Source organism: Callospermophilus lateralis, chromosome 3 (assembly GCF_048772815.1).
Source record: "Callospermophilus lateralis isolate mCalLat2 chromosome 3, mCalLat2.hap1, whole genome shotgun sequence".
Lineage (NCBI taxonomy): Eukaryota > Metazoa > Chordata > Mammalia > Rodentia > Sciuridae > Callospermophilus > Callospermophilus lateralis.
In genome coordinates this window covers 88,954,515-88,979,701 of record NC_135307.1, presented here as the reverse complement: position 1 = coordinate 88,979,701, position 25,187 = coordinate 88,954,515, and the positions used below count along the sequence as shown (strand labels likewise).

General features: G+C 40.7%; 1 protein-coding gene across 3 annotated transcripts in view; it reads right to left on the bottom strand.

Moving 5' to 3' along the window:
- Positions 1–22,178, bottom strand: part of Capn3 (calpain 3) — a 45,830-nt gene extending 23,652 nt beyond the window's left edge. For all 3 annotated transcript variants that reach the window (XM_076850629.2, XM_076850627.2, XM_076850628.2), the window contains exons 1-2: positions 21,569–22,178; positions 3,727–3,796 (exon numbers count right to left, since the gene is read on the bottom strand). In XM_076850629.2, coding sequence (XP_076706744.1) covers positions 3,727–3,796; positions 21,569–21,877 — 379 coding nt within the window. In that variant the 5' untranslated portion in view covers positions 21,878–22,178. The remainder of the gene's footprint in view (positions 1–3,726; positions 3,797–21,568) is intronic.
- Between the last annotated feature and the right edge of the window lie 3,009 nt (positions 22,179–25,187).

The following is a 25,187-nucleotide window of genomic DNA, read 5'->3' as shown; positions in this document are numbered from 1 at the left end:
GCTCTGTACCTTTTCATCAGAGCCCATTTTCCTTTTCTGACCTCAGTGAAGACTAAGTACCAGTATGTTGAGAGCCACAGACAAGTCAAGATGGCGCCTGGCACTTTGCCAAGAGGAGTGGTTTGAGAAGTAATGCCAGCGAGCCATTAAGATGATAGAGATTCCTTAATGACTGACTGCTGTGTGTAGATTACGTCAATTAAGTTAAGCTATGTGTAATCATTAAGATGATGAGGATTCCTTATTGGTTGATTGCTGTATCTAGTTTATGTTAATTAAGTTAAGCTCTGTGTAATTAGTTGGGTATATATACTTCTCTGTCCCATAATAAAGCGGCTCCTGCTGTGTCAACCTTCACAAGTTGCTCCCCCACCCCCCACCCCCCCCCCTTACTTTGCCCAGCCAGACTGCGGCAGCAGTAAACCATCAGCTAAGCAGATTTGTATCATAAGAAAGGCCAGCTAGGCAGCTGCCCTGGAGTCAGTATACAGGCACACTAAGACATTGCTGTCAGTGAAATGAGTTGGTGACATTTTCTTATTCTCCAAATCTCTTTTCTGGAAAGGTACTATACGTAGTGAGATGACCCTGTGTGTGTGCGTGTGTGCGTGTGCGCGCGTGCCCTTGGGAACACCCGGGTGACATACCTGTTGTTCTGACAGTCCTAAAACTGCCTTCTAAGGAGGACAGGCTAAGTTAACTGCAACACTGAGAGTATAGGGGAGGCTGAGAGTTGCCCACAGCCACTTTTATTCTCCCTTCCCCCTGGAGCAGCCACTCTGTCCTTGGAAACAGGGCATAGGTGTCTTGAAGGGCTGAAATCGTTGGCCTGCTGGGTGCTCTGCAGGCAGCGAATCAGGTGCAGGGGAGCGGACATCTCATTCCTCCTCAGCTTTTCCCTCAGGAGCCAAATAAGCCAAATTATTTTCATTTGGTCTCAGATGCCCTTTTCTCTCAAGTTTTAAATTGTGCCTGTTGATGTCCTCTCTAATCTTACTTAACAGAGCTTGTCTGTAGTTCACGTCAAAGGTAATACTTTCTGAACAAAAGGCTGAGAGGGGAGGGTCTGATGGAACAGCCAAGCTAGCAAAGAGAAAACTGAATATTCCTTCATTATACAAATGTCATTTTTGTTAAAAGACTCGTTTAATATGGAACTGTTCTGGGGCAACTTAAACAAGAGTTCCAGTTACAAGCACTATTTTTGGTAATACAGTTTTTGGGGTGTGTGTGTAAGAATTCTTCATGCTCCAGAGGCATGCTTGGTACACAGATAGCCACAGAGTTATTTTCTAAAGAGGGGGGTTGTTGAGAGCCACAGCCGAAGGGGCCCCAGCAAACTTCCAGCTGCCAGCAAACTTCCAGACTGCCGGCTGATGATTGGCTCACAGCGGCCCCAGCAACATCTAGCTGATTGGCTCCTCTGCGGTGATGCTCATTGGAGATGCTCATTGAGCTGTTTCCCTGCCCTTTCAGACTACCAGCTGATGATTGGCTCACAGCGGCCCCAGCAACATCTAGCAACATCTAGCTGATTGGCTCCTCTGCGGTGATGCTCATTGGGCTGTTTCCCTGCCCTTTCAGACCACGGAGCTGCTCACTGGGGGACTTTTTTGGCTCCGCCCATGCGACCCAGCCAATCGGCCTCAAGAGCAGGAGGATTGTGGGAAGAAGAGGCTGGGTTGGGGTGTGTGGCTTGTGGGAAGCCGGTGGTGGCTGTTGGGCTCTGAGGGTTTTTTCCTGAGGAGCTGTTTTGTTTGGCGTGTGTAGTTCTAAAAATAAAGTTAGTTTCTTTTGACAAGTGGCTCCTGAACTGTGCCCAGCCAGTCTGCGGCATTTGGTGGCTCGCAAGGGGAGCGACTGAGGGTAAGTAAACCGCTCACTCCTGAGGGCAGGGTGAGAGGATGGGGAGTCATTTTAAGATTCCTCTTTTGTTTTGCTTCATTTTTGTTTTAAGTTGCCTGTCTCTGGAGATGAGTGAGACGGAAGAAAAACCGCTCACATCTGAGGAAAAACTATTTACGTCTGAGGAACAGATAGGGAGAAAGGACGGATGCACACGTCAGGAGGATAGAAAGGCTATACTGAATTTTTGTTGTTCCATTTTTATTTCATTCTGTCTCGGTTTTGTTTGGCGTCATCTTGTTGGGTTGTATTATAGTAGAAATACGGGATCAGAAATTAGTAAAAAACAAACTGAAAGAGTGTTAAGTAAATTGTTAGAGGAAGAAGGCATCTCAGTAAAATCAAGAACAGTCAGGGCATACGTTGATACAATGCAAAAATGTAGCCCATGGCTTTTTAAGGAGGAGTTGTTAAATATATCACAATGGAACCATCATGGTGAAGATTTAAAAAGAATAGAAAAGAACAGCCCAGGAACTCTGCCAGCTGGCACACTGACATTGTGGGCGTTGGTATCTGGTTTGCTTAGTCCAAAGCCTTCAATTCAGACAAAGGTAGAGGAAGGAGAAGACATATTGATTCAAGTAAAAGAGGAGGTCTCTCAAGTTAGTCAGAAAGAGGAAAAGATTCAAGTAAAAGAGAAGGTCTTTCGAGCTAATCAGACAGAGAAAGAAAGTTTAGAGCAGAAAAAGCCATCAGGGGGAAAGTTACAAAAGGAGACTGCTACTAAAACCTTTCTATCACCAGAGGGCTTAAGTGTCCAACTGACAAGGCCACCTCCATATGCTGAGAGGCCCCAAACCCCCGCAGTTGATAGTTCGGATCCTGAGACAGGATCTCAAGTATTAACATGCCCTGTATTTGAGGTAGGAGGGCAGCGAATTTACCATGCTTTAAATTTCAAAACAGTGAAGCAGCTAAAAGAGGCTGTAACAACCTATGGTCCTCAAGCACCCTTCACTGTAAGCTTGGTCGAATCCTTTACCAACTTGAACATGACGCCAGCAGATTGGGCTAATATGTGTAAAGCTGTGCTAAACGGAGGACAATACCTGTTATGGAAGGTTGCCAATGAGGAATTTTGCAAGGAGACATCTAGGCGAAATGCCGCAGACTGGCTGGGCACAGTTCAGGAGACACTTGTCAAAAGAAACTAACTTTATTTTTAGAACTACACACGCCAAACAAAACAGCTCCTCAGGAAAAAACCCTCAGAGCCCAACAGCCACCACCGGCTTCCCACAAGCCACACACCCCAACCCAGCCTCTTCTTCCCACAATCCTCCTGCTCTTGAGGCCGATTGGCTGGGTCGCATGGGCGGAGCCAAAAAAGTCCCCCAATGAGCAGCTCCGTGGTCTGAAAGGGCAGGGAAACAGCCCAATGAGCATCACCGCAGAGGAGCCAATCAGCTAGATGTTGCTGGGGCCGCTGTGAGCCAATCATCAGCCGGCAGTCTGGAAGTTTGCTGGCAGCTGGAAGTTTGCTGGGGCCCCTTCGGCTGTGGCTCTCAACAGGGGGTGCAGCTAGAAGCAGAGCTCTGGTTCTTGCTGAATGGGGTGTGTTGATGTCTTTGCGACTCTAAAAAGGGAAGCTGTAGCATGCAGCACTCCTCCTGTGACACAAGGCAAAGCACTAATGAGAAATGGGGCAGGATACACAATAATCACCATGAGTCAATGAGCAAAAAATTAATTGCTATAAAATTCTTCCAAAAATGCATTACAAGCAAAAACACATTTTTGTCCCTTTACCTCCTAGAAAGGGACCACACCTTTTAGTAACCTCTGGATCATCTGGCAAGATATGGCTGGAGGGCCTACCTAGATCTCCTTGACAGATGTCAGTCCTGTTGGCTCCACCAATGATAAATCTGGGATTCTCACAAATTTCCTGTGAAACAAAAGAGAAACGACCAGGTAAAATTAATAGTAGTAGCTATTATTTGTTGAGTCCTGGCATTTAGTGTTGATTGGCACCCTGTATTGGGAGCTTTATACCCATCTCTCATTTAAGTCTCCAAAAAAGAGCCCTGTGAATTGGATACCATCTTGTTATTTTTCAGATAAGAAAACCAAGGCTCTGAGAGGTTAAGAAACTTGTCCAAGGATACACAGATAGTAAGTGCTAAAAGCCAGCTGCATGCCTCCTTTTCATTATCCTATAGTGATCCTCAAACTGTCATATTATTTGAGTAAGGATGTACCTTGAGAAGGCTGTGTCATTTCTGCTTTAACAAAGTGACAACAGAAAGCACAGCTCTTGCTCTTTCTAAACAAGAAGGAATGCCAGAAGGAAAATAAAATAAAGATAATGATAACATAGATATTTAAAGTTAGTGTATGTCCCTACTTCCATGGACTTGAATGCTGGGGAAGCAGAGAGTAGACTTGGTGTAAGCCTCACCAGCCTCCCGGTCAGTTGGAGGGGGCAAGTCTTTATTCAAGTCCATCCAATAAAGCACCAGTGGCTCTGGCAGTTTTAAGTTCAGGTAATAGGTTAGTGTTTAGCCCAACAGAGATCAACAGAGGGCGCTCTTGGTTTGTATGAAGACTTCAATTTTTTTTTTTTTTTTTTGCCAGTAGGCGAGAATTGGTTTTGTTTACTTTTAAAAATAATTATAGATACAGTGTTTTGGTTTTAACACTTTTCTTCACAGCTTTGAGAATCCTTGCTATTCCTGTGACACCCTCTCTGCCTCCTCTCTTTTCCCAACAACCCAATATATCCCAAGTGAGCTAAAGTTCCTGGCACTCAGTGATGGAAAGTCTTGCTTACAGCACATTACAGCTCTCCTCCTATAGCATTAAAACTCTGAATGAAGTAGAAGGATAAACCACTATCAATAATTTTTTAAACAATTACCTATATTTGGAGAGAGGGAATAGGTGCAAGGAATTGGGACAAATAAAACTTTAAACATAACCATTTAAAAATAGGTTTGAGAGATGGGGTTGTGGCTCAGAGGTAGGGTGCTCGCCTAGCATGTGTGAGGCACTGGGTTCGATCCTCAGCACCACATAGAAATAAAGATATTGTGTCCACCTATAATTAAAAAATAAATATTAAAAAGAAAATAATTTTGACAAAAAGCATGTAAGGCTTTATATAATTAAAAGCTAAAATTATAGAGGAATCATAAAAAGCAATCTGTAAAAGCTGAAAGCAAACTGAAGCAAAGGAAGCTAACTGTACATCAAGTCAGGGACATAAAATGAGTTATTTCAAGTGACTTAAAATATAGCTTTTTGACTATCTATCCCTTTGGGAATATTGCCTAAGAACAAACCCAAAACCATAAGAAATAAGAACAAATAATAATATCCTTATTTCAAAACTGACATGTGACATGTATACAATAAGATAAAGCAAATAAGAACTTATGCTAATGTAATCAGCATAAAAATGTAAAATTATAAAATAACTAAAAAAACTGCAGTGTTCAAATTGAGTTGCATATTTAACTCATGAATTACAAAGAAGGAAAGCAAAGCAAAGGTGAATACTGAAACTATAATTCAAAAATCTTCCTCTAAATAAAAGAATATATTTGATACTGCATATTTGAAATAACAAATGGAATACTAAGAATATCAACACAGAATGACATGAAGGTATATTCTAGCACATTACTGGACTTCAAAGAAGAGGGGGCGAAATTCTTTGGGCATGTAGGAAAAAATAAGTGACTTAAAGGGGAAAATCTTCTATTATCAGACTTTTCAGTAACAATTTTTTTTTCTTTTTTTTGTGGTGCTGGGGATTAAACCCAGGGCCTTGTGCATGCAAGGCAAGCACTCTACCAACTGAGCTATAGCCCCAGCCCTCAGTAACAATTCTTTATGTCAGAAAAAAAGTGAAGCAATATTTTTAGGATCATCAAAGAAGGGAAATGTGAACCAAGAATTTATATATAGTATAACTTTCTTTCAAGTGTAAAGAGTATGGGCAAACAATCCCAATATGTATGAATTCAGGGAATATTGTTTTCATTAGTTCTTCCTAAGGAATATACTAGAGATAAGCTACAGACAATAAGAAGAACTTGAAAAACATCAACATGGGTAGGGGGAGCACTTAATATAATACAGCTATTTACAGAATTAAAACTAAATGATGCTTAGCCAGGTATTGTGATTGCTTGGAGGCCGAGGCAAGAAGATTGTAAATTTGGTTTTAACACTTGTTAAAACTTATCGAGACCCAGTCTCAAAAATATAATTTTTGAGATATAAGAAAGAGCTGAGGAGAACAGGCTTCCGCAATCACTCCTTCTGTCCCGAACTGCCATTTCTGCCATTCAGCTCTGGACTTTGCTCTCAGTTAGCTCTGGAGTCCCAGGTTGCTCTGTGGTAAGGGGCTGAAGATCCCTAAAAAGCCAGACTGGCTTTTGAGCACCAGGAAATGAACACTACTCCCTCACCTTGGCATTGCATCACCTCGATTTTAAGTCATGATATTTCACATGACTGGCCAGGAGTTGAAGAAGGCCAGAGAACTCAAGAGACTTAATGTGGAAATATATGCAGAATCTGAAATGTTACTTAGAACTTTGAGAACCAGAGTGGTGCCAATCAGATGAACCAGCAGCTCAAGATTCCATGTCCAGAGCCAGGAGGTCACAAGAAAAAACTCGGCCCAGGAAACACTGGGTTCAACATATATATGCTATAATCCTGATTCATCACCCTCCAAAATGCAATTCTATTAAGCTCCAAATGCTTTGTCATACAGGATCACATAGTCACAAACAATTTTTTAAATGACTCCAAGGAAAATTAATCCAACATTGGAATTCCTTTTCTCTCTAAATATTAAGGAAGATAAAATTGTAAACAGATATAAATCTTAAAAAAAAAAACTAAAAGAATCAATGAACACAACTTTCTTATTTCTTTTCCAATGTGAAAAGGGGGCTCCATTTTTTTTTTTTTTATCTTTCAGCCCGGCTCCTTCCCAGCCTTTTCTGAACACTTGGTCATTGACCTTACTTCTATCAGCAATGTCTGCTGGCAATTGTGAAAGTCTGCGCTGCTCTAGGAAGGTTGGAGAACTCACTTCATGCTTTGTGCTCCTCCCTTTTTGGATCCCTGGGAGAAGTTCTCTGTCACTCAACCACCGTACCCTTCCCATCCTGACTCTTTGAAATCTTAATGGGAAAAGCCTGGTAAATAAAATTCTTTATCTTGATACAGTTGAAAGAAAGCAAGAAAGAAAGAAAGCAAGAAAGAAAGAGCTGAGGTGGAACTCAATGACACAGCACTTGCCTAGAATGTGCAAGGGCCTGGGTTCCATTCCCAATGCCAGGGTGCAGGTAGTGGGTTGGGACCTAAGTGGTGGTTAAAAGAGAAAATATATAGTATGTAATGTATTACCTGTAATGTTCAGGCAATGCACAAGTATTTAAAACTATTTCACATAGGAGAAGAAAGAGCATATGAAAAAAATCTGTTTTCAGGAAATGATTTGTGGGGATATTATTAATATTGTTATTCTGCAGCTTAATATTGTTATTTAGACAAACAAAAGTTGAGGGAATTCATTGCCAGCAGACTTGCCTTGCAAGAAACAATAAAAGAAATTCATCAAGGAGACAAAAAAAGTGATATAAAAAATTTGAACCCAATAAAAGAAGAAAGCATGTAGGAGAAGGTATAAAAATAAAACCTTTCATTTTTCTTATTGTATGTTAATTTCAGTCAAAGCAGACTCCAAAATGGAAAATTATCAGAGAGAAAGAGGGCCTTATGTAATGATAAAAACATTGTGGTGGAGGGGGTGGCACATGCCTATAATTCCAGAGACTCAGGAGGCTGAGGTAGAGGCCAGTCTCAGCAACTTGGTGCAATCTTGACTTGAAATAAAAAATTTTAAAAAGGCTGGGGATGTAGTTCAGTGATTGAGCTCTAGTAATATAGACAGACAGACAGACAGACACACACACACACACACACACACACACACACACACACACACAATTTTCCAAAAAGACATAATTCTATTTGTGTGTGCACCCAACAACAGGGTATCAAAGTACATGAGATAAAAAGTGATAGAACTAAAGGAGAAATAGACAAATCCAATATTATAGTTGGAGAGTTCACCAACTCTTTTTTAATAATTAAAGGCCAAGTGGGCAGAAAATCAGTAAGGATACAGTTGGCCTGAATGACATGATCAATCAACTTGATTGAATTGACATTAATAGAATATTCTACCCCAAAATGGAGGAATAAGCAGTCTTTTCAAATTTCTCTGTAACAAGTCATTTAGGCAGATCACACTATGGGTCATCAAATATACCTTAACAGATGTAAAAGAACAAAAATCATACAAACTATGTTCTCAGACCATAGTGGAATGAAACAAAATAAATAACAAAAAGACAGCTGAAATTATTTGGAAATGAAACAACACATTTCTAAATAACACATAGGTCAAAGAAGAAATTTCAAAAGAAGATTTTTAGAACTAAATGACAATGACAATTAGGGGTTGGGGTTGTGGCTCATTGGTAGAGTGCTTGACTGGCACATGAGAGGCACTGGGTTCGATCCTAAGTATCACATAGAAATAAATAAGTAAATGTACTGTGTCTGTCTACAACTAAAAACATCTATTTTTTAATTAAAAAAGAACTAAATGACAACTAAATATAGCATCATAATTTGTGGGATGAAGCAAAAGCAATGCTTGGAGGGAAATTTATGGCATTTAATGCCTATATAAGAAAGTAGGATATAAAATCAATAACATTCAACCCAAGAAAAGGAGAAATTTAAGCCTAAAGTGAGAAGAAGAAAATAAATTAAAAACTAGAGCAGAAATAAGTGAAATTAAAAAAAAAGTTAATGAAAACAACTATTTTTTGGAAGGAGCAAGAAAACTGATGAAACTCTACCATATTTAACAAGAAAAAAAGAGAAAACATAAATTACTAATAGAAAAAATGGAGACATCACAACTGATTCAATGAACATTATAGGAATCCTTCAGGCATTCCCATATGCTTAATTTGATAATTTAGATGATATGGATACATGTTTTGAAAGATACAAACTATCAAAACTCACATAAGGAGAAATAGATCATATGAATAGAGGTATACCTCTCAGAGTCAATAACTAGTAACCCCCCCAAATGAAAAGACCTAGATGACTTCATTGGTGAATTCTACTAAATATTTAAGGAAGAAATGGTACCAATTCTCCACAAATTTTCCATAAAATAGAAGCAGAGGGATCACTTTTAATGGCTCATTTGATGAAGCCAGCATAATCCTAACATGAAGCCAGAAAAAGATATTACAAAAAAAGAAAAACTACAGACCAATATGTGGTATGAACATAAAAAATACCATGATCAAAATAATAGCATCTTAGGGTTGGGTTTGTGGCTCAACAGCAGAGTGCTTGCCTACCATGTGTGAGGCACTGAGTTCAATTCTCAGTACCACATATAAATGAATTAAAAAAAGGTCCATCAACAACTAAAAAAATTTAAAAGAAATAAAAAATATTAGCATTTCAAATATAATAATGTATAAATAGAGTTAGACACCTTAAGTAGGATTTATTCTAGTTATGCATGGCTGATTTAATATTCAAGACTCAATGTAATATACCACATCAATAGGCTAAGAAGAAAAAGTCCTATGATCATGTTGATTGTTGCAGAAAAAGTATTTGACAAACCTCAACACTTGTTTAAATCAAAACCCCACAACTCTTACCCAAGTAGGAATAGAGGAGAACTTCTGTGACTTGTCAAAGAACATCCACTTTGCAAAGAACAACTAAAACTTCATACCTAAAAGTGAGACACTGGATGCTTTTTCCCCAAGATCAGGAACAAAGCAAGATGTTCCCTTTTACCACTCCTATTCAACATCATACTGGATGTTCTAAGTAGAATAAGGAAATGAAAGATGCAAAGATTAAAATAAAAAATAAACAAACTGCCTTTATTCAGATTCCATTGTCTATATAAAAAATCCCAAATGAATGACAAAAACAACAACAACAAAAGAAAACCCACTAAGAACTAATAAGCAAGTGTAGCAATTCCATTTACATGACCACACATTAGGTGTAAGTCGGTATGAACTCATGTTTAGCACAGGTGGTTATACAGAAAAATATTTATGGATAAGTGTATATGCATGCATTAGTACACACACACTTATCTTTATCAGCTGAGAGACAGTAGCAATGAACAAAACTAGCAATCAGATTCTGGTTTCTAATACCATTTACAATAAAAGAAACCAGTGTTCGCAAGTGCTCAAGAATAAAACCTCACAACAAAAGGGTATATGAAATAGACACCGGGGCCAACTGACAACTCCCAGTGATCACAGCTAAACAATGAGCAACAAAATAAGGCAGTATTAGATCATGACCCAAAAAGAAAAATAAATATCCATGAGTCTAAACTGATATAAATAAGTGATTGAACAAGTTAATGAAGAGAAAAGACAAAGCTCTCATGCAGAATTATTCCCAATTATTTACATAGGGTCCTCTGCACTCAAGCAGGCAGAGTATAACTCCCATTTGTTATGGATTTATGCTTTGGGTCTTGCTTCTGAAGAGTATGATAAGGAAAGGGAGAGAGGAATAGGAGCTTTGCAGTAGAGAAAGCTGGCAAACTTTACTTCAGTCATGTTAAAGCTCAACATCAACAATGATGAGGTGTGTTTACAGTCTTGCCCTTGATAGATACCTAATGAAATGAGGTATCTCTTTACTTCTGCGTGCCTCCTCCCCCAAACCCATAAATCCAATCAGGAGAAAAACAGCAGAGAAATGCCATTTGACGGGTATTTTACACAACACCTGACCAGTACTCTTTAACTGTAAAGATACAGAAACAAAGAAAGCTTGAGAGATTGAGATAAACAATAGGAGCTAAGGAGACAGCACAACCAAGTATAAAGTGTCTTGGACAGAATTTCCAAATAGAAAAAGATAGCATGTAAAAAGGAAGGAAATCTGAACAAAGCATGGCCTTCAGTTCTAAAAAAGGTACATTCATTACAATTAATAGACCAATAATGACCTTACTACTCTAAGATGTTATAGAGATAACTGGGTGCAAGGTACAGTGGCCCCTGCTTATCCACAGGAAATATTTTCTAAGACCCCTAGTGTATGCCCAAAACTTTGTATAGTACCAAACCCTAAATATACTGTTTTTCCCTATACATACACACCTATGATAAAGTTTAATTTATAAAGTAGGCAATTAAGAGAATAATAGTAACTAACAATAAAACAGAATAATTATAATAATATACTGAAATGAAAGTCATTTAACTTAAGAATTGTTTATTTCTGGAATTTTCCATTTAATAATTTCAGACCACAGTTGACTACAGGTAACTGAAATCTTAGCAAAATTGAAGATAAGGGGAAATACCATATATGGAAACTGTACTTTCTCCACAATTTTTCTGCAAGTCTAAAATTGTATTAAATTTAAAGTTTATTTTAACACATCAAATATTTTTTAATACATTCAAATGAATTAATCTGCTGGGTTGCACACATACACTGCCTCAGAGTCCCCTGCTTTAGAGTTTTTTGCCAGCTCTAAATGCAGGGAACCCTTCTGGGGTTTTAGGCACCTCTTTTCAGGAAGAACAGCTTTGCCCAATATGCCCCTAAAGCACTTTGATCTACTCCCACTGACACAAATGGTCTCTTCAGTTGCCCCACAATTGGGTAGTCAGGAGCAAACTGCTTCACCCTGGAAGGAGTCTGGCTGGTCAACATGGATCTTGCCATTTAAAGAGAAGTGACACCTCACTAACAAGCCAGGCTTAGATGAAAAGTTAAAGGCGGTCGGTCTCTAGCCTCCAGTTTTTTTTTTACTGTTCAAAACCTGAATTCTCCCTGAAACTGTGAGCCTCAAACTCTTAACCAGTCCACTCTCCCAGCCCTGAACTCCTGCTCTCCAGAAGAGCCAGGATGGTCAATTATAGCTTAAAATCTTACTATGAATTTAAGACAATGTATTAGTTCTCTTAAAAAAATTGTAATCTCAAAAGAAAGAAAAAAAATTTAATTAAAAAATATACAGTCTCAGGAACCTATAAAGTATTATAATACTCTCTAGTTCAAGAATAGAAAAATAACACCTCCAGGTTTAGGAGGAAGCAGGATGGTATTTGGGGACACACAGGTAAGGAAAGCCTTCATAAGCCATTTGCTCAGAGGGGCTTGGGGTCCATGGCCCTGGGTTCTGGACCACTTGACCTCCTGTTCCCTAAGAGTTATCTCCTGAACCCATGTTCCTTTCATCCCTACCTTTGGTCTTTTCCACATGATGGCCTTCATCTTGGTTTTCTGGCTCAGCTCATGAGAGCCTAGAGCCTGTACACCTGCTGGGAAGACACGGTCTTCAAAGAGGCACTTCTGAGCCAGACACCGTTGTTTGAGAACGACAAAATCCTGCCCCTCAAATTTGAGGGGCTGTGCTACAGTGCCTTCACCATTTCTCCTGTCCCTTTCTCGGATCACGCGATCACAGAAGAATCCTGGCAGCAGGTAAGGCATGGTGGCCACTCAGGGAGTGGAACTAGGCCTTCACTGCGGCCTCTCTCACTGCCCCCTCAGCCCAGGCCTAATCCTCTCCTGAATAGCCCAGAGCCTATATAGCTCCTCCACCCTCAGCAGCGCGATGCAAATGAACACAGCCCAGAGAAAGGCTGTGATCAGAGTCAGCAGCTTTGGCTGGAGGCCCCTGAGCCCACAGTCTAGGGGCAACACCATGCGAGTCACAGAGGGAGCCAGGGATGGGAAACAGCTAGCCAGAGATGGCCCCAGGACAGACTACAGTGGCTTGTAGATCTTATGGGTATCACCAACAGCCTTGCTGAGACTCTTTCTTTAAAAAAAGAAAATATAGTTACAGAGAGGCTCACCCTGCCTCAGCAAAAGGCATTCATGCCTTTGACGCTGGCCGTCAATGGGATATAGCATGGGGCCTTCTAAACATGCTGTATACACTAATCCTATACAGGCTGCTGAATGCATAGGAGGAATCTGCTTCAAGCCATTGTCTGAGGGTAATGAAGCCTCCATTCTCCTGGTGTTCCTGCCCCACCCCACTCCCAAAGAACTTGACTAGCCATGTAGGGACTCTAATCTGTGAGAAGGATCCAGAGAGGAGGTAACTGGACCTCAGATGAAAGTCTGTTAGAGAACAGACATCCACTGATGCAAATTCAAATTCAGGACCTATGGGGCAAGAACATGGTGGATGGGGAAGGCAAATAAACATGTGTTGGAATTATATTCCTAAGAAAGCTTGGTTTTTTTCTAAGTATCACCATGCTTAAATGGACAATGGCTTATGTGAGCACAGGAAGTTGAAGTAGGCGGAAACTGAGGTCTGGAAGGATGCCCACTTGATGGTGCCCAGTCTGCTTGTCTGCTCATTAATCCCCATTGGTCTTCTTCTGCTCTGTGCTTCTAAATGGTAGTCTTTGAACAACCAGCATCAGAATCACCTGTGATGACAATTTGAAATGCCGATTCTCAGGGCCATCCTCAGAATTTGAATCCCTCAGGTAATCAGATAGGGGTCTGAGACTTTTCATTTTTAAATAGGCTCATTAGGAGATTCTATGTCCACCAAAGTTTGAAACCATGATTTTAGCATTACAGGGTACTAGAATAGCTCAAAATAATTTGTGAGGTCAGTTCTTTTAAGAAACAATTTAATTTTTAGGGCTGGGGATATTAGCTCAGCAGTAGAGAGCTTACCTCACATGCACAAAGTCCTAGGTTTGATCCCAAGTGCTGCAAAAACAAAACTAAATAAAAAATAATTTTTATTCAGTTCATACATGAACAGAGACTTAAATTACCAATAAAAAAGAACACAGAACTAGCAGTCTTTTGCCCTTCTTTTTCCATTGCTAAATCCTTCTCCACAGAGGAAATCATATTTAATTCTAATTTTAGATTTCAGCTATTGCAGTTTCTAAGCTCAATAGTTAACATTTTGCCACCTTGGTTTACCTACCTGTGTATTTGTATTTATTGATTTTGTTTCTTTTGCCGAACCATATGAAAGAATAATTGCAGTTATCACGACACTTTTCATCTATGAATATTTAGGATTATACTTAGAATATACCAGGCATCTTCTAAGGACAAGAACATCCTCCTACTAACCACAATACCATTACCATTAAATTCAAAATTATTCTGTGATATTTTCCAAGATAAATCCAAATCCATTTGTTAATTTTTTCAGTTGTTCCTGAAATGCCTTTTATTGCTCCCCACCCCACCTACTGAGGGATGAACCCCCAGGACCACTCTATCACTGAGCTACACCCCTAGTCTTTTTATCTTTTGAGATAGGGTCTCTTTAAGTTGCTGAGACTGGCTTGAAACTTGTGATACTCCTGTCTTAGTCTCCTAAATCACTGGGATTATATGTATGTGCCACTGTGACCAGTTTGCCCAGTTTTAAAATTGGTTTTTTAGGAATTATTTTTGTGTGTGTTATTGGGGATTGAACCCATTGTCTCTTTACCATTGAGCTATGTCCCCAGCCCTTAAAAAAATTATTTTTGAGACAGGGTCTCACTAAATTGCTGAGGTTGGCCTTGAACTTGCAGTCTTCCAGTTTTAGCTTCTTTGAGTCTCTGGGATTATAGGTGTGTGCTACTATGCCTGGCCTGCTTTTTTTTTTTGTATCAGGGATTGAACCCAGGAGCACTTACCCATGAGCCACATCCCCAGCTCATTTTATTTTTTATTTTGAGACAGGGTCTTGCTAAATTGCTTAGTGCCTTGCTAAATTGCTGAGGCTGGCTTTGAACCTGCAGTCCTCCCATCTCAGCCTCCTGAGTCTCTGGGATTACAGAGGGCATGGCCAGCATTTTTTGGGGGGTGGGTACCAGGGATTGAACTCAGAGGCTCTCGAACACTAAGCCACATCCCCAGCCCTACTTTGTATTTTATTTAGAGACAGGTCTCACTGAGATGCTTAGTGCCTCAGGTTGCTGAAGTTGGCTTTGAACTTGCGATCCTCCTGCCTCAGCCTGCCGAGTCCTATGCCACCACACCCAGCTCTGGCCAGCTTTTGTATTTTGAATCAGAATCTAAATAAGGCTCAGATATTAAACTTTAATAATTAAATAGTTGGATCAGGTGCTGTTGAAGTAAGAGTTAATGAACCAGAAGATAAGTCAAAAGGAATCACCTAGAATACCACATAAAGAATGGAAGAAATAGGAAACTGAAAAAAAGGAGAAGGAAGAGAACATGATGTCATTAAGATATAGGCAGGATAGAGCAAGGCAAATTCAGCTTTGCATCTAATTTGAGTTCCAGAAAAAGATAATAGGAAGTACGCAGAGGATAACAATCTAGGAGCTTTTTACAATTGGTCAATAATTCCAATCTTCAGATTCAGGTACTACAATGAATCTTAAGCAAGAAAGATATAAAGAAATGCCACAACATAGTGGCATTGTAGTATACTATAGAGAGAAGATCTTGGCCTCATGTGTGGAATCTAGGAAGGCATGGAAAGCAACAGGGAGGCTACTAAAGAAGAGGAAGGGGATCAAAAGGAAGGGAGAGGGAAGGGAAAAGGAAGGCAATGGGGCTGGATATGATCAAAGCATGTTATTTGCATGTAAAATATACCACAATGAAACTCATTCTGTGTAATTAAAATTCACTAATTTAAAAAAGGAACTTCTAAACAATACACTCCAGGAAAAAGGAAAATTATTTTGGAAAGAAAATTTTAAGACATAAGAAAGAATGGTAAGCAAAGAAATTGGCAAACATTAAACCTAAGCAAATTTGACTGGATTAAAATTTATAATTTCTCATGTTTGGCATGTTACTCAGGAAAATAGCAATTAAAGCACTCTGTGGTCATCATTGGTTTCAGACTTTGTTAAGACAAAGTATGTATGTTAACATTTTTAGGGACACCATTGGATTGGAGGATTCCTGATGCACAGACTAGGTTTGGTTTCTCTGAAGTTCAGCTCCCTCTCTCTCATCATTCATTGGCATGGAATAATTGTTATTTAGTGCCAATGTAGGATTTTTTCTTTTTAGCGTTGAGTATCCAGGCCAAGTCACCCCTCTGACTGGGAATCTACAGAGGATGTGTTCATTTTAGAGGCAATGGACAGCAGAGAGCTCACAACAGCAGTAGACCTTCCCATGTTGGCAGAAAGCTTCCATCTTAACCGTGCTGATGTGATGCCAAGTGTGACTAGTTTTCCGTAATTCTGAGCAAGACCACAGATTATCATAAAAGTACCTCCAGTACCGATTTGGGGGTTACAAATGAATTTTATTGAGCATGCAAATTGTAAATATGGAATCTGCAAATAATGAGCATTAACTGTATGGATCATAGCAATAATATCCCCAGTGCATACCTCTGGGAAAAAGTTAGAGGAATTTTGTGATTATTTGATCTGAAGCAACTAAAGGAGGGATGACATAATTACAAACAGGGAGGACTACTGTATAGAGGAATCAGCTGATTCTTTTTCACTGTCTTCTGGGTCTGAGCCAGATGTGCTACATTTGCCATCTGAAGAGTTCTGGCTAGAAATAAAGATGACCTTTCCCTAAGAGTTCAGGTTATTTTAAGAAGAGGGGGGCCTCCTTTTGCTTTCAAACCCTTCATATCAGGAAAGAAAGCCATTTTTCTAAAACTGTGGAAGGGTGTAGCTCCTAGACAGTTTGTCCTTATGATCCAAAAATTAATAGCAGTTTTCATACTATATGGTTGATGCTGTGGAGTATAGAATACCCTGATAAACATTATGAAAGTGTTTATTTAAACTTGAAGGTCGGATGAAAACAGTAAAACAAGTGTCAGCTTCCTTAAACAGAATCCTTCCCATGTGTTAGCAAGGGCCTTGGACTTCCTTGGGAATTTAAACATGTCCTGAACCCCTACTTCATAAGTGTCCAAGAGAGCACAGCTTCCTCCCTTCTTCCCTCCATATTTCAGGGAGCTCCTGGAAGTGTCCTTTTTGCTTCTTTCTCTTTCCACACTCCTGAGCTTTCTACACCCCGACTTCCAGGTTCCTTCTCTCGGTCCTGCCTGTGTAAATCAAGATACAGAATAGATCTCTGCTCTTCAGTGAAAAGTTACCTGCCTCAGGCACTTCACATTAGTCAGTGGAGATTTTGTGAAGGGCAGGCAGGAGAGGGCCAGCACGGGGTGAGTGGCCGTCAGCCCTTTTGCTTTCCCCACCTCACTTCCATTTCAGTTCTAACTCTCCTCCTTGTAAGTAAAGCAGCGAATTTTCTTTTCTTTCCCTAGAAAAAATTCATGTCTCTCTTCGCATCCTAGAGAAAGTACTCTTTATATAATTTATAAAATTATAAAAATCCTTCTAATTTTCCCTTTTGCTATTTTTATTTTTTGGTGTGTTTTAGTCAGTTTTTTTTTTTTTTTTTTTTTTTGCCACTATGACTAAAAGATCTCACCAGAACAATTGTAGAGGAGGAAAAGTTTTTTTGGAGGCTTACGGTTTCAGAAGTCTCAGTCCACAGACAGCCAGGTCTGTTCCTCAGGGCTCAAGGTGAGGCTGCATATCATGGTAGAAGATGCAGCTCACATCGTAATCAGAAAGCAGAGAGAGAGAAAGTCTCCACGCTCCAGATACAAAATATATACCCCATAGCCATGCTCCCCAATGAACCACTCCCACCAGCCACACCTTACCTGCCTCCAGTTACCACTCAGTTAATTCCATTAGGGTATAACCCATTCATTTCTCCTCCAAACCTTCTTGCATTGTCTCACACGTGAGCTTTTGGGGGACACGTCATTTCCAAACTATTACACGGGGAGGTTGAATCCAGGGGTGCTTAACCACTGAGCCACATCCACAGCCACCTCTCTTTTGTTCTTGAAGAAAGAAATTGAATGTTTCTGCCATGTTTAGAACCTAGAGAGTAGGGCTGGAATTGTGGCTCAGCAGTAGAGCACTTTGCCTAGCTCATGTGAGGCCCTGGGTTCATCCTCAGCACCACATAAAAATAAATAAATAAAATAAAGGTATTTTGTCCAACTAAGACTAAAATTAAGTATTTTTTAAAAAAGAATTTGGAGAGTAGGTACATTTGACTAAAACATGTCTAAAGAATCAAAGGAAATTCTGTAGGAGTAAGGTAACAGTTACAAGGCCTGACATCAAAAGTATAATATCTCAACTCCTCCCATCCCCAGGGTAACAGCCTGGAAGAGGAGAGAAGTTGGCTCTGCCTGAAGACAGGAGGGGGCAGCACCTGGTCATACAGAAGGCAGCAAAAGCCAGCAGGTGTGGATGGGTCCATGCTGATAGGCAGCATGGAAGAAGAAATTGAATGGGAAAAGTAAGATGAGGAAGGAAGAACTGTGAGAAAAGGGGTCTTCTTTGTCTTAGTTTTTCCATTCTGGGTGTTATTTCCCCTCACATTTCACATTTTTCCTCACATCTCTGAAATTGTGAAGCATCTTATATTAGAAAGCCTCCTTCCATTTCATTCAGCTGGGATTTAGGTGGTTGTGACTCTGTGGACATTCTAAGATCAAGAAAGTGCTAGTGCTAGCATTGAATCTGGGCATGGTGGCACATGCCTATAATCCCAGTGACTCAGGAGGCTGTGGCAGAAGAATTGCAAGTTTGAGGCCAGCCTCAGCAACTTAGCAAGACCGTGTGTGTGTGTGTGTGTGTGTGTGTGTGTGTGTGTGTGTATCAAAGGCTTCACATGGGGGGAAATGTGGCTTATGGTGAGTTGCAGCTTAGGAAACTTACCTAAATTCTATCCTTAAAGGAGTCTAATTTAAGAGATCTGGGGGTATGGAAAAAACAATAAGGTCAGCTGTTGGAGTACTATGGAGCTACTGATTGGCAAAGAGTTTTCTTCAGATTCAGGTGTTGGCAAAGGGAACTAGCTGACTGAAGGAGTGAGGAAGAACAGGTGTAAGAATGAGGTTTGGATATGGGGTTATAGTATTAGTGGCAGGTAGAAGGGAAGGAAAACACCAGAGAGCTGTGGGTAATGTTGAGGTCTTAATTCACTTTCCTGGTGCTTTTCCCCCATAGGGCACAGTTTCCTTTTCAGACTGCTCATGTCTGACAGAGGTCACTACATCCAAGAAAGTATGTGGAACACTGGTTTCCAAAAAGGGAATTGCATTTCAGAAAGTTCTGGGTCATTTCAGTTTTTTAATTTCAATTTCAACCCATATTGAAAATTTTCATTTCTATTTGAATTCAATGACTGTAAATAATTCATTTGCCCTTTCTGGACCTTTTTTTTTTTTAAACACAATGCCTTTATTTTATTTATTTATGTGGTGCTGATGATCGAATCCAGTGCCTCACATATGTAGGCAAGCTCTCTACCACTGAGCTACAGCCCCAGGCCTCCTTTCTGGACCTTAATCATTTCACCCATAAAGTGAAAAAGGACTACACCTGGACAACATCTCTAAGATCCATTCCAACTGATTGTCTCTAATGCTATTTTCTAATTTATGCTAATGAACCCAAGGTGATGTTCCCATGATCTTCTTTTTTGTTGTTATTCTCTGATCTTAACCCCAGGAGAACATGTGGGCATTTTAATCAACACTAGTCTTTGCTATCTGGTCCTGTAGCAACACAAACAGTAGAAAATTCAGGATCTTGTTGATGATGGTAATAGTTGGGAGCACACCCTGAAACAGCCAGGTCTCTTAGTGCATATCATTTCACACACTGACCCCAACAGGGGAAGTTTCAGGATCAATGTAGTGCCTAGAATATAAGAGATCCTTTAAACATTTTTATTAATTTGCAATTCTTTTAAGGCTCAAGTCTACCAGTGACCAGTAAAAATCTATTTGTAGGTTTTGGTCCCCTTTACTTTGCAATGGTATCAGAAAAGGCTTTGAGGAGCTCCAGGCCTTGGAAATCAGGGCTGTCCTATGTCTTGGTAACCTATACCTTCAGTTGTGGGTTTTCATTCACCAGTTTCAGCTGTGTACCACTGTGGGCCTGGTCTGTGCTGATTAAGGGGTCTAAAGATTAACAGGAAAGGCTTCTGCTCTTAGCAAGAAGGGAAGAAAGGAGAAAGTCACCCCTGAAGTTTTGGAGAGAAAGGGAGGAGAAACTATCCAGATAAAAACAAGAATGGAATTCTAGGCAGAGAACAGCATGAATGAAGGCCTCTTGGGTGAGAAGACCTGAGGCAATGGAGCAGCAGGACATTTAGCTCTGCTGGTATGTCAGGGTCCTAGGGGTGCAAAGTCTGGCAGTGGGCAGGGCCATCTTGAGAAGGGCTGACATCTCAGTTAAGAAGTTTGGACTTATCCTGAAGGCAGTGGGGGGCATGTCAGTGAAGATATTTCAGCAGGGATGTGACATGTCCAAGCACTGGCAGCAGGGACAAGTGTGTGTGTTGGGGGGGGATGAAGATCTTTTCTAAAGCAAGGGCCCACAGGACAGTCAAGGGCCTTAGGGAAGGACTATCGGGAGAGGAAAGGAGCCCTGTGGTTGTTGGGTAGTTCAGCTCAGGTTCAAAAGAAAAATATGGTAAAAGAATGGCATTGGGGTTCAGCCAATGGCATTGGTGTTACCATTTCCTCATGGAGGGTTTCTCTTCCTAGATTGAGTTAGCTCCTTGCCACCTGATCCCTTACTACCCTGAACACTGATTCCTGACAATCAATGAGACAGTCACTATCATTCAATGCCCATCTTCTCCTGAGGACTTTAGGCTCCAAGAAAGAATACATTTTTGTCTTTCTTATTCTTTGATGTCTCCCTAGTTTGCCCAGTGGCCAGCACTAGTAGATGCTCAATAAATATTTCTCCTTTTTGTTGGCGGGGATTACTTCTTGATCAAAATGTTTCTTGAATTAAGAACAAGAGTCATACTGGAGGAATGATCAGAGAAGTGAGCCAGGGGAACATAATTTTCCTCCTGGTAGATCACTGTAAATGAAACCCAGAGGCTGGAAGCATGCCCTAAGGGAATAGGTGTTTTTATCCAGGTTCTGTCATGTGCTCACTGGGTAGACTTCCCTCTGTATGCCTTGATATCCTTATTTGTGAGGTGAAATATAACGACAAAAATGATGGCTAGAATCTTCTAATGCTAACATTTCATACTTGAAAAGTTTCTGCCACTCTCCTCTTTTTAAGGCTTCTGTGTTTCAGAAGTTCATGGCTACTGGTAAAAATGAAGAACAACAATATCATGATTTTAGCCCGAGAAGAGGAAGGAATATTACAGAGTTATTTAAACAGAGAAAGTAGATCTGGGTTGTGTGGAATTTATCCTGGATAAGGGAGATTTATTTTTACAGGATGAATTAAACCGAGTTCCAATCACTTTCATAAAAAGCAAGATTTTTTTTTTCAGAGTGAGAGAAAATGAGAGAGAGAGAGAGAAAGAAAGAGAGAGAGAGAGAACAAGCAGCAGCTTTGCCTCCCACTCTCAGTTTGGCAAATTATCTAAGACTTGTCCCTCTCCTCCCTGCTTCACACATGAGGGCAGAGCCCAGCAGAGCTGCTGCCAGGATCCTTCCCCCAGTGCCCATGTGCATAGCTGAGCTGCAGGAGGTGCGGAGTGGGAGGACTTCACTGAGGGAAAAACCCAGACAAGCAACCAGTTAGCTACTCACCGGAGGTCTCTTCCAGACGAACTGGATGGGGAACTTCTGGCTATAAAAGAGAGAGGTCTCATCTGGTGGGAACTCAGGATCCAGAAAAAGAACTTTCTTCTCTAGACATTTCTTGTGAAGCTGCTCAAATGTCTTCTCTTTCACTCCAATAATAGGAAAATTGCGGCTGATGATAGCTGAATAGATACCACTTGGGTGTCCACCCCCGGCCTCTGAGGTCTTGCCCTGGGCCGGGTGGGGAACAGGCCCTGGGGACCTGGGCTCGGCCCCTGTCCGTTGGGCTACAGTTGGACTAATGACAGTCGGCATGGCAGGCAACTTTGAAAGGTAGAGCTTTTTAAAGAAAACAAGAGATAGCTACCTTCAGAGAAAGGAAGCAACCGCAAAGGGGAAGATGGAGTGATCCTGTCATCTGAGAGAAAAATGTCCACATCCAATTTGAAGTTTAAGATCCATCAGAAGTTCACCTGGCTTAGGTTAAAAAACTGAGCTGTGATCCTGAAACCATAAATTTTTCTGAGGAAGAAATATTAAAGGAGTTCTAAGCAATCTTTACCTGGGGGCTCCTACCAGCAGCATGCATGCCAGAGGGAGAGAAAGAGAATGAGGGTTGTATTTCAGTGGCCTGAAGAAGCTTGAGCCAGGAAAACTAAAAATAGATGTGAAGAAAGATGGTGAGTATGAAACAGGCTAGTGCTGGACTGCATTGTAAAGGGAGAAGATCCTGGTTAGAGAGATTTTGAGTTGCATTAAGTGCTGGTGTTGTCAGGAAATGAAAGGAGAATATCTGAGTGAGATGAACATTGAAAATCAGCAAAGAACTGCTTATGCATTGTTATTGAACAGTTATCAGACTATCAAACAATTAGCCACAAATCAATGGAAAACAGTAAAAACTAGCTAGAATGTGAGATACTGAATTCTAGGAGAATATTCTGTGCACGTTAGAGAACATGATTTTTAGTTCCTAAAACTCTAGGATATCAGAACATTATTAAGTATTGGATTTGGCATCTCTTCTAGAATGTTCTGGTGTCAGCGCTGAGTGGAACTGTCTAGATAGAAAATGCCACTCAGCAGAGTCCTCAGTTGAGGAAATCCCTGTCTCTTCTTGCCCACTTTACTCAGGCGTCTCTTGTCTACCCATCCCCAAAGTAAACAGTGGGATCAAATCTGCTACAAAAAGTGCTTCTGAGTAGATTATAGTGACTATTCAGCCATGCCATGTTAGGCTTTTCAGACAAAAATAGATACTAAGCCAGGTCGGCCATCAAGTCCTGGGATGTCATATCCAAGGAGCTGGTTTCAGGGCTCCTAGATGAGAGTGTAAGTGCATGGGAAGGGAATTGCCTGCCTTGCCTTCACTCTGTCTTCTACCCATGATAGTTGCTTTCTAGGCTGAATGGAGATGGCTACATCCCAAGTCTGGCCCAGTGGGGACTTGTCCCAGACTGCAGCTATGCCTGTTCCTCTGTGACCAGTCTCAATAATGCAAAAGTAGAAGCTTTGGAAGGTGGGAAGTGAAAGTTGGCTCATTATCCCTGAGCCTGGGTTATAGCTTTGAGAAGCCCTGTGTCAAGCACTATAGGAGCCATTAGCCTATCCTTCTGTCCCTCCAAAAAATGCCCATGGATCTTTACTACTCTTTGAGAGGCAGAATAGAGTTAGAACAGTCTCTGGAGGCTGACTGTCCAGATTCAAAGTCCACGTTGGCCACTTAGTGGCTGTGCCTGTATAACTTTGAGTTACCTCTTCCTTTATCTTACATGTCAATTTTCTCACCTAAAAAAATGGGTATGATAGGAGTGGGGTTGTAGCTCAGTGGTAGAGCACTTGCCTAACACATTGAGGCACTAAGTTTGATCCTCAGTACCACATAAAAATAAATAAAGGTACTGTGTTCATCTAACTAAAAAATATTATAAAAATGGGTATGATAGTCATTCCTTTAAGTATTAAACAGGTTAATTCATGTCATGCATTTAAAATAATATCAAGGGGCTGGGGTATGGCTCAGTGGTAAAGCACTCGCCTCACACATACAAGGCCCTGGGTTTGATCCTCAGCACCACATAAAAATAAATAAAATAAAGTTTAAAAAAAATGAAAAAATAATACCAGGATTGTTTTAAGCACTCAATAAATGGTGATCTTAGAGAAGAGTTTAATTTAGTATTTCTTTGGGGTTAAGCCAGCACATAGAGGGCAAGGTGCTATTCATTTTTCTTTATCAGTGTTGTGACACCTTCACTCATTATGTTAGTCAGTTTTCTGTCACTATAATAAAATACATGAGATAATTAAGAGAAAAAGTTTATTTTGGTTCACAGTTTTGGAGATTCCAGCTCATGATCAATTGGTCCCATTTTTGGGGGCCTGTGGCGAGGCAGCACATCCTAGCAGGAATCTGTGGCAGAGCAAAATTGCTCACCTCCTGGCTAGGAGGCAAAAGAGGAAAAGGAATGGGCCAGTGTCCCACAATCCCCTTCAAGGATTCATACCCAATAACCTAAGGACCTCCCACTAGGCCCTACCTCCTAAAGATTCTACCACCTCTCAGTAGGGCCACCCTGGGGAACAAGACTTTAATACACGGACCTTTGGTGAACATGTATTTGAACCATATCTTTCATTGATGCAAATCCACATTCACTCCATGAGCATTTACTGAACATCTTCCCTGTACACAGCACAGGAATCTAGGTGCAATCTGCCCAGGCTTGTGTGGTGATGTCTCCAATCAGAGGCTTGCCTATCCACATGTGCTAAAACCACCCCTAAAAATATTGATGTTCACCCTCAAATTTACCAAGGCCCAGAAAGCAAGGGTGGAGTTTCCTTTCCCCACCATCGTTACTTTGGCCCCACCCCAGTGCTGAAATTCACAGCACTGACCCACATTTTATTTTAGCTATTTAAATTCCTGCTTGCTCACAAGACTATGAAGATGGGACTAGGTTCCCATTCCACCCTCAGGATTAAGTATATAGAAGGCCCTTAATAAATGTATGTTATATATCTGCTGCATGAATTTCTCTGTGAGTGCAGAAATTTCTTGTACATAAGGTCTGCCAATGCAATCACAGTCTCTTGGCTGATTTGAGAGGAGCTTTTCTGGGCCTCACACTTGCTGAACTTTCTTTCCTCAGCTGTTTAAGCCAGCTGCATCTGTTAGTAACTAGAATGAGTATGTGACAGGGTAAGCCTCTTGTCAGAGCAGGGTGGGAATATCCAGCACATAGAGGGCAAGGTGCTATTCATTTTTCTTTATAAAAAGTTGTTGTGGGTAAAATGTTCTTTCAGATGTGTAGGCCAAACTTTATTCAGCTGCACAACTGTGGAAACTCATGCTATTATGGAGGAATCCAATCTGAGCCCAGGAACAAAAGGCAGATAATGAGCATATAAACAGCTGTATATTTCAACTCCCAGAAACCTTCTTAAGGATAAAAAACTATTTCCCTCCTTTTTGCACTGGGGATTGAACATAGGAGTACTTTGCCATTAAGCTACATCACAAGCATTTTTATTATTTTGAAACAAGGTCTAAGTTGCTTAGAGCCTTGCTAACTTGATGAGGCTGAACTCAAAACTTGTGATCTTTCTGCTTCAGCCCTCC